General features: G+C 34.9%; 2 protein-coding genes across 2 annotated transcripts; one reads left to right on the top strand and one right to left on the bottom strand.

Annotated features, from left to right (window-relative positions):
• LOC107634249 (putative cell wall protein) lies at positions 3,528-4,537 on the bottom strand. The gene has a single exon (XM_016337801.2). It carries the CDS (start codon positions 4,165-4,167, stop codon positions 3,805-3,807), a length of 363 nt encoding a protein of 120 aa, XP_016193287.1. The 5' UTR covers positions 4,168-4,537; the 3' UTR covers positions 3,528-3,804.
• On the top strand, positions 10,855-15,528 carry LOC107632644. The gene is made up of 5 exons (XM_016336313.1): positions 10,855-12,312; positions 12,727-12,979; positions 13,421-14,054; positions 14,187-14,959; positions 15,107-15,528. Exons 1-5 carry the CDS (start codon positions 10,855-10,857, stop codon positions 15,526-15,528), a joined length of 3,540 nt encoding a protein of 1,179 aa, XP_016191799.1.

The following is a 15,850-nucleotide window of genomic DNA, read 5'->3' on the forward strand; positions in this document are numbered from 1 at the left end:
TGTTTAATAATATTTTTAATTATTGTAAAAAATTAATCATTTTAATAATATTACTTTAAAAAGTTTAAAATAAACAAATAACAAATTTCAAGGAGTATGAGTTACAATGTTAACTTAATCACATAACATAATTGAAGGTCTAGGATTCTCTAAAAATCCTTCCCTTCCCTATTAGTGGAAGTAAAAAATTTCTTTCTTTTTTTTATCAAAAAATATTTTCTTTATTAATGAACCTCCATTTCATTGGTTTTAGTCTTTTAGATCTTAGGTTGCTAAAAAAAAGTACACTTTGTTTAAAGTCCATCATGCACGACCCAAGACAGTACGTAAAATTAATTGGTCCAACAAACCCAACTCCATAATAATGTTTAACTAAATTGTTTCGTTAACAACTAATTAAACCACATTAATCCATCGGATATGACAAGATCAATTCTAAAAAGTACTTCTCAACCCTGACAATTTTAGCATAGTGGCTTCACATGCTCAATTCCCAAGACATCTAATATGACACGCGTTGAATAATGAATACGGACACCTTTTATCCATACGTATGGATGTTTTTTCTCATCCATACCAGAGACTTTGCCTTCATGATTGAGAAATCAGTTGATCGCTTGTCTATAGTCTATCCCAAGTTGATTCAAAGGCACGCATGCTCCTACATTTTTTTTTTTTGGGGTTTGCGTTCGAGCAGGAAATATACAAGGGCTCATCCAAACCCAAAACGTGCAGTCTAAAAATATCACCCAAAAACTGAAGTTCGACATCGACAAAAAAAAAAAAAAAAACTGAAGTTCGACCCAAGAAAAGAAAGACCAATCCAAAAACTAAATAAGAGAGATCCTCATTCGTCAAGAAGATTCAAAGCTGCTACAATTCGAAAGCAATGGCGAAGCTCAAAGAAAATGACGATCCCAGAATCAAGAAGAACAACAGGAACCATGGCTCTACGGGCTTCTTCGTCTTCGTTGATTACCTTTTCATCTTCATTTTCATCTGTTTCTTATGCTTCATCATCTACAAGTTTATCGGCATTTGAATCCTGATTCGAAATAAAATAAATAAATAACACAATGCATCAGGTATCAACTTTACTCGTTAATTAGATGCTTCATATGTTCTATGTTCATGTCTTAAGAAGCATTTGCAGCATTTCCTTGATCTCTTGGTTTACTTGTATTCTCATCTTTGATTTAATTAATAATTTTATGCAATCGTGACCTACGTTGCTTTTTCTTGTTATTATTTATGTACATAATGTTGTATCATGGAAATCATTGGATGTAATTTTTGGTAGTTGTATTAATTATTATTATTTTGCTGATTTTCTTTTCTTTTCTTTGGTGCAGGATATTTTCTATTTGACATGCCCTATGGCAGATCTGGTTCCAAGCTGCAATGCCATGGCAGGTGTCGGTTTTGGTTTATCAGACTCTACCATGTTTTTCTTGAATGTATCATCCTATTCTTTACTTAGAAAGTTTTGCTCTAGAATCCCAAATTTTGCATAGTTGATTATATTTTGTGAGTTACATTTGATCCCTCCTCACATTCAATTCTACTAAAACAATGTAGCTAAAATACCTATAACATTTTTCTATTTAGTGTTTTTGTATCATCTTCTCCCTTGGCTATGATAATCAAGGATGACAATGTGTGACAGCTAAAATCAGTATCAAAATATAAAGGGGTTGGTTATAGAAATCCAAATTGATTTTGATTCTTACAGCAGACTAATCTCTCTTTTCATCTAAGAGTTGTGTTACTTGGACATCTATAATTCGATTTGAATTTAGATCCTCTAAAGTGAGGAGATTAGTAAAGTTATAAAGTAAGTGATTAATCACTATTGAATTTGTAACTCCTAAACCCTACTTTCTTAATTTAAGAATGATTTACCCTTCACTTAATCACTTTGTCAATTTTCTCACTTTAGAGAAGTTTGATCCGATTTATTTGTCCTATGAATACCTAACTCAATCTTGTGGAGTTGATGAACTAGATGTCAACACGGTGTATAACTATGAAAAATGAACTAGTTACATTTCCTTTCATTTAATACTTGAATGTGTCATCTTTTCTCTGTGTTAAGAAAATTTTAATCTGGAGTACCATATTTTCATAGTTGAATTCTTGTCACATTTAACTGTAGTATAGTAAGACAATGTAGCTATAACATTTTCTGTTTGGTATCATCTTCTGCCTTGGCCATGATACAGAAGGATGACAACTAAATCAGATGAATGTAGTTTTGAGTTACATTTGATCCCTTATCACATCTAGCTTCAGTAAGTCAATATAGCTATAAAATTTTCTATTTATTAGTATCATCTTCTACTCTTATAGAATGATGAGAGTGTGACGGCTAAAAGGTTGGTTTTAGAGATGCAAAATTGATTGTGACAGCAAAATAATCATTCTTTTTTGCCTCATAAATATTGGAATGAGGGACTCCTTTTGAAAAATGCTGATATTCTGGTCTCTGGATCAAAGGACAAACTTGCTTAATGGTGCTAACTAGTGTCTCAATATCTTTCAAAGGGGAGAGGGCCAAAACTTCGGAATATATTGTGAATTATGTCTATTTTTTCAATTTTCTCGTTGATATGTGGGGGCCCCCAAACTAATTCTTTGCATGTGATAGACCCTTGTGTTACTTCAGCCTATTGCATGTTGATGGTACAGCTACTAAGGATTTAAGTGCATCATTTTCTGTCTTTCAGGATGATGTGAGATGCTGAGGAAAAATAAATGAATTTGTTCCCATAATCCCATAGTTGTTATTCCTTCATGCATTTATTTATAATGTATCATTTATGGACAGTTAGGTTTGTTTTTAAGAGTGAAATTGGAGGTTTGAAAGGTCTGTGATGTGTTTCAATGTTCAGTTTCAAGGGGATTGATTATTATCTCCTGCTTGGTATCAGTTTGTTGTGATTGCCAACATTAGTTCAGTGTGATTTGTTGCTTAAATATGAAGTCTGCATTAATTTTTGGTCAATTAGTTTGCATTAATTTATGATAAATGTTATACTAAGTAAATATATATTCTTATGTGAATGCTAAAGTGTTCTAGAGAAAGTAAGAAGTGCAGTATTTTTTGAATTTTAAACTCTAGATTTTAACATTAAATTTTAAACACTAAATTTTAAGCTCTAAGTTTAAATCATTAATATTAAATAGAATAAAATTGATGATTAAGATTTGTTTATAATAAAGAGTGCATCACTCTTTACTAATTCTTGAGCAAGTTACCATTTCTAATAACGAAAAATTAAAGCACAGATCATGTTGACTATGACAAATATAAACTAACTTGATACCTATCAAAGATTGGATCAACGTTGGATAAAATTACCTAATGAACTATCTATTTTGAATAATTTGTTGAATTAGCCCAATCTTTTCTGAATATAGAGTTAGTTTACATCTTTTATGATTAGAACTATCAGAATCTGAGTCTTTTATAACCAAAGAGGATAGTTTATTCCAAATTTTTTTTAGATATAGCATGCGTGTTAATTACCCAAATTCTTGCCACATATAGAGTATTGACTAATAATTAAACAACAAAAAATATATAGATTACAAGAAAAAACCACAAAAGATGTAGCAGAGCGGTCCTTACTCCTTAGTGTCCAAACCAAGTAGAAGCCAGTGTGTTACAAGCACACATATTTATTTGTAGAAAGCGCACACAAAAAGAAGGAAACAAAACGGGAAATCTTAATCAAACCATAAGAACAGTGACACCATTACAAATAAACTACTTTAGCTATTGCACTAATGCATGACTGAAACTCATGGATGAACTGAGCCTGGAATTCTGCCACCACTGCCACCGGGAACTGGAACCTCGAATCCGGGGTTTGGTACAAAGGTGTCATCGCCACCGGGAACATAACTGCGGCCAGTTGGTCCTGCTCCTGCGCCGGCTCCTCCACCTCCAATGCCCCGGGTGAATGGATTATTTGGTATAGCCCCAAGAGGTGGAAATCTCACTGGTCCAAAGCCAGGAATGTGCACTCCTCCATGAGACTTGAACAAGAATTTCTTGTCATCATTGTTGGGATTCACAGCAATGGTGCGTGCAGAAACAGAGAAAAGAAGGATGTTGGATATGAGAATAAGTGCAATGAAATAAGAGGAAGCTTTGTGAGCCATTTTTAAGACAAGCTAGCTAGCTAGTATGTTTTAATAATTTATGCTTTGTCTCTTTTCTGTGTTGAAGAATGAATTGTAGTGCATGCATTATATATAGTTTCTGTTCTTCGGTTTTGATGCAGAGTTGAGAGTGAACTTTGGCGGCGAGTAAATTGTTTCTCTACTTGATGAGTAAATGTGGTTGGCGGGGATATGATCCCAATTCACAAATGCATGGGGTTGGGATACTACTACTTTGGTAGTTGATCATCACTGATTCTTTTTCAGGACAAGTTCATGAGTTAAAAAATGGTTAAAATGCTGGTGGGAATCTCTTATTATTATTACATGCTATTTGTGGAAGATTGTCACCAATGTTATGGCGGCCACTAAATGGTGCCTTCACCCCTTCACATGGCTGATTTATGCACCGCGGTCTAATAATAAAATGCTTCGAATTGCTTCAAGCTATATTTCGGAGGAAACTTTTAACTCTTCTTAAAAAAGAAATCTTCATCGTTTTCTCTAAATCATTCAGTTTTCGACGAGTAAAATCAGTCGTAGAGAAATTATTAGTAGGATATTTTAGTCTTCAACAAATTTTGTTATACACATCATATTATTTATCTATAAAAAAGGATTGACGTAAAAGTTTTAAAAATTTATAAAAGAGTAAAGTATCGTTTTTGTCACAACGTTTGGGGTAAATTCTATTTGTGTCCCTAACGTTTAAATCGTCCTATTTGTATCCCTAACGTTTGTAAAAGTGATTCAATGTTATCCTGCCGTCAATTACACATCATGAACGCTTTAGTTTGAGTTTTAAAAATCTCTTCTTAAACTTAGAATACAAATGTTTGGAATAGAATCGATGATCTACTCCGAAAAATAGTTCATCAAATGTTGAAACTAATTCCTACAATATTTACATAATTCACTTTTTTAGGGATATAATTGAGTTTAAACACAAATAGTGGGTATAATATTAAAATCGAATACATTCAAGTGAGACCTACTTGAGAATGAATACATCCAAGTGAAAATAATTGAAAAATATAATCTGATTTGTTAGTATTTTAGTGATTATATTAAAATTTGCTGAGAATTAAATTATCCAATTAAAATTTTTTGAAGACTAATTTAGAATATTACTCATTTTGGATTAGTTACTAAACGATGCTTTTAAGATGAGGGTCTTCTTTGGATTCGGTGTAAAGCACGATTCTCTCTATGCATCATCTTTCAAGGGAAACAGAATCAGCTGCTAATCATGTAATTTTCTTTGTGCTTGCTAATTATATTCCACTAATTCTTGTATATGACAATGACTTGTGGTTCAAAATGTCCTTATTTATCATAACTTGTGTACGTTGTCAATTCTTCGAAGTCTGGGTGGGGGGCCTAGACCTATGTTCAGATAGACCGTACGTGCATTTTCTTTTTATTCATTCCTATTGAGAAAACAAGTGGAAAGAAAAGTTAATTGAAATGCGTTATTGTTTTAGTTATTTTGGGAAAGGTTGGGGTATCACTCTGTTGGTATAGTAGAGGCAGAGGGGCATAAGGGAGGTATTTGGTTTCTATCCTCTATGAAGGGTGTTTGTTGTAAGTTCATTGATGCTTTTGATCAAGGTGTTACTGTTGAGGTTCACTTTGATAATTTAATTTGGAGATGTAGTGGTATTTATGGCAGTCCTCGAGGTGTCTTTGCAAGGCTTGGAAAGTGTTGAAGGATGGGTTTGCTTGGTGTATTGGAGATTTGAACCAGAATTTTTGGTTTTCTAGCTGGAGGAGAGAAGGACGGTTATCTAATGAGATGGATTATGTCCACATTTCTGATTTGAATCTCCGGATACAGGATATTTGGTCGGTTGGTAGGTGGCATTTGGATACTCTTTATTCTCCTTTATCTCAAAATCTGAAAGATAATATTCTCTCTTACAATCCAGATGAACAAGCAGGTCCGGAAGTGGGTTGGTATTGGAGTGGGTCAGCTGCCAAAGTCTATGACTCACGCAATGGTTACTTGTGGTTGTGTAAGCAGCTGTTTGGTTGGGAGGAGAGGGAGAATTGGCTTTGGCTTTGGCGTCAGCTTGTTCCGGAAAAGCATAAGTTTTTGGCTTGGTTGTGTCTTAAGGAGGCTCTTCCTACTGCAAGTTTTCGCTTTAGAAGAGGGATGTCGTCATCGGATAGGTGTCCAAGATGTCTTTCTAGCCAGGAATCGGTTATACATTGTATTCGGGATTGTCCACAAGCTCAGCTTGTCTGGCAAAGGTTGGATATTCCTTGTCATCCTTTGGATTTGAAGAACTGGTTCTTGTATCATAGCAGAGAGCACCCGTTCAAGTTCTTTTCGGGACTTTGGTGGATATGGCGAGCAAGGAATAATGACATCTTTAATCCCCACGAAACTTGGCCTCCGGAAAAAGTCATTTGTCTGGCATTAGAAAGTATTAAAATTTAAAAATAATAATTATTTTTATAAAAACAAAATAAAATTACTTATAATAAAAAAATAATTTAATTATATATAATTATTTATCAATTCGCTTTTATGACTAAGATACTTTATTAGGTTTCAGTTCAAATTTATTATTTAAGATACTCTGGCTTAAGGTTAAAATTTGTTGTTTAAGATATTCTGATTTAAGATACTTTACTAGCTATAATTTTTTTGGAGATACACTTCTATGAGTTCTTCCAAAACACAACTACAAATTAAATGCCCCTAATATTAAACCACTCACAAACGCACAAATTTTACCTTTCTTAACAACACTGTCATTCTTTTTCTCTAACATGAGTTCTTCGAACACTTTAATTCTCTCATCTAAATCACTATCTAAACCGCACCATCCAAAGAAGCATTTAAAGAAGCCAATTCAATTCAATCTTCTATACTTTCCTTAGCTTCGCATAACAAAAAATGTTATCAAATTGCCGAAAAAATAGTATAATATATATATAATATATAAATCAAATAAATCCCTTAAACTTTTTGTTATAAGACAAAAAGATTTCCAAATTCAGCATATATGTCAATTTGGTCATTTCCAAAGAAACAATTAGAAGATGAGAGACAAAAGTAAGAGATGAATCTATCTATTAAAAATGGCGTTCCCAAAACGACATCGTTTTAACTACATATTCCGAGATTATGTATCCTGAACGCGACGTTTATTATTTTACCTGACACGTCACACTTACATACAACCTTCATGTAAGAGAGAGAATATTTTATTAATCAACTCAACCTGATTTGAAACTTATATAGCTTATATCTAATAATTTTAGAGATTAAAGACCTAATTAATTTTTTTGAAACGACAAATCTATTGAACTATCAAATTTTTAAAGATCTATGTGGAGTATTAAGTAAGTGTTTATTGATGTTCGACTCAATCTTAAACAAAGATGAAACGAATGTTGAAGTGTGTCAACAATTCAACATACATCATTTCTAATTTTTCATAAGTAATATTTAATTATTTTTTATTTGTTTATTATTTATAAATAAACAGTATCTTGTATTATATTTCACATGACCAATATATACTCATAAAATTCTTTCTTTAGTTTTCTCCCTCAATTTCTAACATGATATCAAGTATTTGAATATTTTTTTCAATGAGAATTTTTTCACAAAACTCTAGTTTTTCTTTTTCTCTTCGCTCCTAAGTTCTCTCTCCTTTTTCGGTCATCCTTTTTATGTTGTTTTGTGTCACGACCATAGCATCGCATGCGTCTCGTTGTTTCGAGTTTAATGGACCCAATCCTGTTGCCAGAAGCCTCTGGCCGCGCTTGCCAACTTGAAAATTTTTTTTTTTCTAACTCTAGACTCGTCCAAAGCCGTTCGATCAGTTCCACAATCAGCGGCTAAGATTGCCTCCTCCCCCTATTGATATTCGATTCAACTTAAACGAAGATGAAATGAATATTGAACTGCTTCAACATTATTTCTCATAAATAAAATTGCCTTTTGGTTGTTTACTTAGAGAAATAATTTACCTGAAAACAAACTTGCTTGCATGGCACTTATCAGTATCTAGGAAAATTTTAAAGTGTACAGGTATACTAGTGTTTTATTGGTTTTTAATTATTAATCTTAATTATAAAAAATATATATAATTAAAATTTACTAAAATACTGCTATACTAATATACTTGANNNNAACTAAACTGAAAAATTTATATATAATATAATTTACATATAAAAATTTAAAATTAAAAAAAAATATATTCTCCCTTTTATCCTTATGTGGCTCCGCCCCTGCTACGAGACTAATCTTTAATTAAGTTGAATCTCTCTTGACTAATATCCTACAAATACTCTTTATAAGACATCTCTTATTGCAAATTCACCATTATTAAATAAAATGATATAATTAAAGAGCTATGTTACTGAAATATAGCAAAAATGAAACGTTATTTTAATATATTCTTATCTATTATCCACTGTTAAATAAAATGAGACATAAACAAAATTAAATTCACATTCAATTAAATAATAAATCGAAAAATATGAAGGCATTACTGCACAAACAATATTTTCACTAAGATATGATAAATAGTAAAATGATTTTTTTTTAATTATTTGAAAACTCAAACCTTGGTTGCTAAAGAGGTTGCCACCAAGGACCAAACCAACCCCCCCTCTCTCTCCTTCGGCAAGGTCATTAGGGGGTGCGAGCTAAATTATTAAATTAAAAAAAAAAATATAATGAAATCATGCTCAAAATATTGCTAGTTTTTAACATATTATTCATGATGCCCTCTACTCGTTTCCTAATTGACATAAGCTATAATGGCAAGATATTGTATAGTGAGCATTTAAACTCTAAAAAGGAAGATGATAATTTAACGAAAAAATTCAACTAGATTCACAGCATAACAAAGTGATGAAACTGCTAGAACTTGAGAAGCAGTTGAATCAAGTTAGCTTAAAATTGAACTTCTTTAGTTCTGTTTTCGCCGAAATTAAATATGTAGGAGATTTTTTTTGTTTTGTCTCATATGCAGAAAAGAAACAGAGAAGGAAAAAAAGAGAAAGAGGCCAGCATTGGTTCGGTTTTTAAGTGCCATGAAATTTATGTCCAGTTTCCACCACAACTATGGTAAACTTTTTACTATAATCAACAGATTACAATCACCAATACTATTGAATTACAACTTGATATATGCTCGGAAAGACAACAGGGGCATTCTAAGACATAAGGGCAGAATGGGAATTTCACACTTTCAGAGGGCCCCATCTCTAGAGCACGTGCAAAGAAGCTCAAGGAGAGCTTTGGGAACCTGGCAGCGCTTATGCATATGGAGCTGCATCAAGTTCTAACTAAGGAAGAATGGGCAAGACCCATTGGATTAAGTCAGGACAGCAAGAAGCCCAATAATGCTTTTCAAATTCAGTGGAAGGCATAATTTATCTTTAAATTTCGAAAATCCTAGATTTTTGTTTTAAGTTTGTTATGTGGTCAAAAGTTGTTAGAAGACTTGTTTTATCTGCTATGCTTAGTAGTATTTTTAGGAATTTTTAAATTTTAAATCAAATCTGATCTAATCTAATAAGATCAAGTCTGATTTAAATTAGTTATCATATCTTTAGAATTTTAAAATTTAGATCAAATCTGATCTGATCTAATAAGATCAAATCTGATTTAAATTAGTTATCTTATCTTATCTTTTATCTAGTTTGTTGAGGTCTATTTAAACACCTTCTGGTGAGACAATTTACATAACTTTGATGAATAAATTTCAGTTGCTTTTAAGCACTTGTTATTGTGTGAGAAGTGAGGTGAGTGATTTGCTTCACTTGTTGCATGAGGAAGATTGGAGGATCCAACACTAAGGTGATCTGTGTGGTGGTTTCTTTCAGTTTTCGTCCCTCTGATCTAGGTTGTCAAGGACAGGTTCTTTGAAGGTCTAGTAGGGAATCCTTTCCGGTGACCTAGGTTGTTAAGAACAGGTATCTTAGAGGTCTAGTAGGAAAACTGTATCTATCCTTTTGTTTTTCTTTATCTATCTTTATGTTTCCGCTGTGTCTCTTTATGCCAATAAATTTCTCTTCTTGATGTCATTCTTTTCTTATCCCCTTCCATTAGGATTTTATTACTTGGAATATATTAAACCCTTAAAACCCCAATTAAATCCTTATCATCTAGTATCAGTTACAGGTCGTAGGTAAATTCTTATTTACCTGCACGTTCCAGGAATTTTTTTTAGTCTCTTTATTTTTCTCTATAATTTCTGCAAATTTACTTTAAAAAAAAAAACGAAATTTTTTTTCCTTAAATTCAATTACTGCACTTTCTGTTTATTCCAGTAAAAAAGAAAAAAAAAGCGAAAAAAAAAAAAGCAAAAAAAAATTTTCAATTTTAAATTTTAAATTTTCTCCTTGTTTTATCCTTAATAAGGATTCAATTTTGCTAGTTTTGTCATCCTAGTATCACTTCTTGTTTCCTTTGTCACATACTTTACTTATCCTCTTGTCAAGTTAAACGTCTCTATCATTCCGATTATCTTAGTTTGGTGTCTCAATTCCTCATCTTTTGAAGTGCAACTTGTTAACGCAATCCAAGAGTGGAAAAAGGCAAGAGTGGTGAGCTCAATAGAGGGTAAAAGCCACGTATTAAGTGAAACACGAGTGTCCTACTCTGAGTGATACACGTGAGAGGAGTGTTGTAAGGCCTTTTCTTTTACAGGTTCATTGATGGCTAACACTGAAGAGAACCCCGATCCACAACTAACTTTTCGCATCGACGCACTTACTAGCATCCTTACAAAGATTCAACGTCTTGATGACATGGATTCCCGCATTAACTCTTTCTCCCCTAAACAAAAAGCACAGTCACGAGAATCTGTTCATAATGATTCTACGGAGTCTGAGGAGGAGCCTTCATCCAAATCCCGGCCTCATAGACACTCGGCAGATGTTGATAGTAACCTTAATGCTATCAAGATGCGCATCCCAGAATTTAAAGGCAGAAGTGACCCTGAGGCATACCTGGAATGGGAACGAAAGGTGGAGCTCTTATTTCAATGTCATAACTACTCTGATGTGAAAAAGGTAAGACTAGCGGCTGTCGAATTCTCGAATTATGCCCTTGTCTGGTGGGCCGAGCTGGACAAACAGAGGAGGCGGAATGACAAACCACCAATTCTGTCTTGGGAGAAGATGAAGAAGGTCATGCGACAACGGTCTGTCCCTTCTTACTACTACAGGGAGCTACATCAATGGCTCCAACGGTTATACCAAGGTTCTAAGTCTGTAGATGAGTATCATAAGGAGATGGAGATGCTACTAATCCAGGCAAACATTGAGGAGGAGTCTGAGGCTACTATGGCACGTTTCTTAAGTGGGCTGAACCGAGACATTGCAAATACTGTCGAACATCCCCCATATGTGACTATGGAAGACTTGGTGAACCTCGCTATCAAGGTGGAAAGACAGCAAAAGGGAAAAGGGCTGCGTAATTCTACTTCAAGGTGGGATTCGAGAGGTGCTAATTTCGGGGAGAAGACTGGATCCAAACCTACCGAATCAAAGGAGAAGCCCACCGAGCAGCACAGGAAGACGCACACGCCTAATTCCACTTCTAAACCTCCTGCACGGCATCGTGATATTACCTGCTTTAAGTGTCGCGGATTAGGCCATTATGCTTCCGAGTGTCCAAATAAAAGAACCATGGTAATTAAAGCAAATGATATTTTCTCAGAATCTGATAACTCAGATGGGTTTGAAGACATGCCACATGCGGATGATGCTACAGATAATGAAGATATAGTTGAGTATGCTGTTAGTGGCGAGACCCTTGTTACTAGGCGGATCTTAAATGTACAAGCCAAGGACGATCGTCTAGAACAGCGAGAGAACATCTTTCATACAAAAGTTTTGTTAGGAGGTAAGGTTGGACTCATGATCATTGATGCTGGAAGTCATACAAACGTTGCTAGCTCAACGTTGATCACAAAGTTGGGGTTGAAATGCACCAAACACCCTAACCCTTACAAACTGGAGTGGCTAAGTGATGTGGGTGAATTGAAGGTTATGAAGCAAGCCCACATACAGTTCTCTATTGGGAGATATAGTGACGAGGTACTTTGTGACGTGGTTTCCATGCAGGCTTGTCATCTACTTCTAGGCCGTCCATGGCAGTATGATAGGAAGGTGATCCATGATGGTTTCACAAACCGATACTCTTTCACCTATCTTGGGAAGAAGATTACCCTTGCACCTTTGACACCTAAAGAAGTGTACCTGGAGCAACTGAGCATGCGCAAATCTACTACAGAGTCTTTAGGATGTGAGAAAATTGAAAAACAAGAGGGTAAAGAGAGAGCTCTGAGAGATGACACGTGTGAGAAAAAGAATCAGAGTCTGAGTGAAAAAGAGAGTTCTAAAAGAGAAACATCTGTAGAGAGTGAGAGTGCTCACAAAATATGTTTTTATGCAAAAGAGAGGGATCTGAAGCATGCTAGTTTAGGAAAAAAAGCATTGGTGCTAGTACGATTTAGAGAGTCTTTACTTTCTACCATTGAAACTAACCATGACCTGCCTAGTGCTTTTATTTCACTCTTGCAGGAATTTGGCGATGTCTTTCCAGATGAGCTGCCCCCAGGTTTACCTCCGTTACGAGGCATTGAGCATCAAATTGACTTTGTTCCCGGATCAAGCATTCCTAACCGGCCAGCTTACCGGACCAATCCCGAGGAGACAAAGGAACTACAACGGCAAGTCGAGGACCTTTTGGCTAAGGGTTTTGTGAGAGAAAGCATGAGTCCTTGTGCTGTTCCAGTACTGTTGGTACCCAAGAAGGATGGCTCATGGAGGATGTGTGTTGACTGCAGGGCTGTAAACAAGATTACGGTAAAGTATCGCCATCCTATTCCTAGACTTGATGATATGCTTGATGAACTACATGGATCTGTTATTTTTACTAAAATATATTTAAGGAGTGGTTATCATCAAATACGAATGAAGCTTGGTGATGAATGGAAAACAGCTTTCAAAACTAAATATGGTTTGTATGAGTGGTTAGTTATGCCATTTGGTTTGACTAATGCACCTAGTACATTCATGAGATTAATGAATCATGTTTTGCGAGAATTTTTAGGTAAATTTGTGGTTGTTTATTTTGATGATATCCTTATCTACAGTAAATGCCTTGATGATCATATTTTGCATGTTCAATCTGTTTTAGAGGTACTTAGAAAGGAAAAATTGTATGCTAATATCCAAAAGTGCTCGTTCTGTCTGAGTAAAGTCGTATTCCTAGGTTTTGTGATAAGTTCTGTAGGGATTGAGGTAGATGACGCGAAGGTGAAGGCTATTAGAGAATGGCCCACACCTCAGAGTGTCTCTGATGTTAGAAGTTTTCATGGTCTTGCGGGTTTTTATCGGAGGTTTGTTAAAGATTTTTCTACTATTGCTGCACCTTTAACTGAAATCATCAAGAAACATGTTAACTTTAAATGGGATCATGAACAAGAAATTGCCTTTAACACCTTGAAAGAATTATTGTGTTCTGCCCCCATTCTTATTTTACCGGATTTTTCTAAAACTTTTGAAATCGAATGTGATGCTTTCGGAATTGGTATAGGTGCTGTTTTAATGCAGGAAAAGCAAGCAATCGCCTATTTTAGTGAGAAGTTGAATGGATCCCGTCTCAACTACTCAACTTATGATAAGGAGCTATATGCCTTGGTGCGAGCTTTAGAAATGTGGCAGCATTATTTGCTACCTAAGGAATTTGTGGTACATACTGACCATGAATCCCTCAAACACTTGAAGGGTCAAGGGAAGCTAAACAAGAGACATGCAAAATGGATAGAATTCCTTGAATCCTTTCCGTACGTAATTGCCTATAAGCAAGGTAAGGAGAATGTGGTTGCTGATGCATTATCTAGAAGGTATTCATTAATCACAACCCTTACTTCTAAGCTGTTGGGTTTTGAGTGTATGAAGGAATTATATGCATCTGATTCTACTTTTGCCTCTATCTATGTTGCCTGTGAACATGGTGCACATAACAAATTTTACAAGCATGATGGTTTTCTTTTTCGGGGTAATAGGATTTGTGTACCTACTTGTTCTATTCGGGAGCTACTTGTTCTAGAATCACATAGTGGGGGTTTGATGGGTCATTTTGGTGTGCATAAGACTTTGAATATTTTATCTGAGCACTTTTACTGGCCCCACATGCGTAAAGATGTCGAAAAATTTTGTGCCAAATGCATTACCTGTAAACAAGCTAAATCTAAGTCCTTACCACATGGTTTGTATACTCCTTTACCTGTTCCTATGCATCCATGGGTTGATATTTCTATGGATTTTGTTCTTGGTTTGCCTAGAACTGGGAGAGGTCGAGATAGCATTTTTGTTGTGGTAGATAGATTTAGTAAAATGGCTCATTTTATTGCTTGCCATAAAACTGATGATGCCACAAATATTGCTGACCTATTCTTTAGAGAAGTTGTGCGCTTACATGGTGTTCCCCAAACTATTGTTTCTGATCGTGATGTCAAATTCTTAAGTCACTTTTGGAAAGTTTTGTGGAGTAAGTTGGGAACAAAATTATTATACTCAACTACTTGTCACCCTCAAACTGATGGTCAAACTGAAGTAGTAAATAGGACATTGGGAACCTTGTTGCGTGCTGTTGTTGGTAAGAATTTGAAAACCTGGGAAGATTGTTTACCTTTTATTGAGTTTGCTTATAACCGAACAATCCATTCTTCCACTGGTTTTTTGCCCTTTGAACTTGTCTATGGTTTTAATCCTCTAACTGTCTTAGATTTAATGCCTCTACCCTTGAGTGATCTTATTAGCTTAGATGGAGCAAGCAAGGCTGAAAAAGTTAAAGCAATACATGCAAAGGCTCGTGACCTCATTGAGAAGAAGAACAAAGCCATGGCAAAAAGGATTAACAAGAGCCGAAAGCATATAGTCTTCGAACCAGGAGATTGGGTTTGGGTACATTTGAGGAAGGAGAGATTTCCTACTCAGAGGAAGTCTAAACTTGATGCTAGAGGGGATGGCCCATTCCAAGTGCTTGAGAAGATCAATAACAACGCCTACAAGATTGACCTACTAGGTGAGTATAATGTTTCTGCCACTTTTAATGTTTCTGATCTCTCTCCTTTTGATATGGGCACAAATTCGAGGACGAATCTTTTTGAGGAAGGAGGGAATGATACATGCTCGGAAAGACAACAGGGGCATTCTAAGACACAAGGGCAGAATGGGAATTTCACACTTCCAGAGGGCCCCATCACTAGAGCACGTGCAAAGAAGCTCAAGGAGAGCTTTGGGAACCTGGCGGCGCTTATGCATATAGAGTTACATCAAGTTCTAACCAAGGAAGAATGGGCAATTTTGTTTTAAGTTTGTTATGTGGTCAAAAGTTGTTAGAAGACTTGTTTTATCTCTGATTTGCTTAGTAGTATTTAGGAATTTTTAAATTTTAAATCAAATCTGATCTAATCTAATAAGATCAAGTCTGATTTAAATTAGTTATCATATCTTTAGGATTTTAAAATTTAGATCAAATCTGATCTAATCCAATAAGATCAAATCTGATTTAAATTAGTTATCTTATCTTATCTTTTATCTAGTTTGTTGAGGTCTATTTAAACACCTTCTGGTGAGACAATTTACATAACTTTGATGAATAAATTTCAGTTGCTTTTAAGCACTTGTTATTGTG

The sequence above is a fragment of the Arachis ipaensis genome, chromosome B03, assembly GCF_000816755.2.
Source record: "Arachis ipaensis cultivar K30076 chromosome B03, Araip1.1, whole genome shotgun sequence".
Classification (NCBI taxonomy): Eukaryota; Viridiplantae; Streptophyta; class Magnoliopsida; order Fabales; family Fabaceae; genus Arachis; species Arachis ipaensis.

What these genes read in the sequence shown, in the direction of transcription:
- LOC107634249 (XM_016337801.2), bottom strand. Translation starts at nt 4,167, where the DNA reads ATGGCTCACAAAGCTTCCTCTTATTTCATTGCACTTATTCTCATATCC.
- LOC107632644 (XM_016336313.1), top strand. Translation starts at nt 10,855, where the DNA reads ATGGCTAACACTGAAGAGAACCCCGATCCACAACTAACTTTTCGCATC. An exon ending in GGATGGCTCATGGAGGATGT is followed by an intron (nt 12,980 to 13,420) that starts GTGTTGACTGCA and finishes TCGTATTCCTAG; the next exon opens with GTTTTGTGATAAGTTCTGTA. An exon ending in GCTGATGCATTATCTAGAAG is followed by an intron (nt 14,055 to 14,186) that starts GTATTCATTAAT and finishes CAAATTTTACAA; the next exon opens with GCATGATGGTTTTCTTTTTC.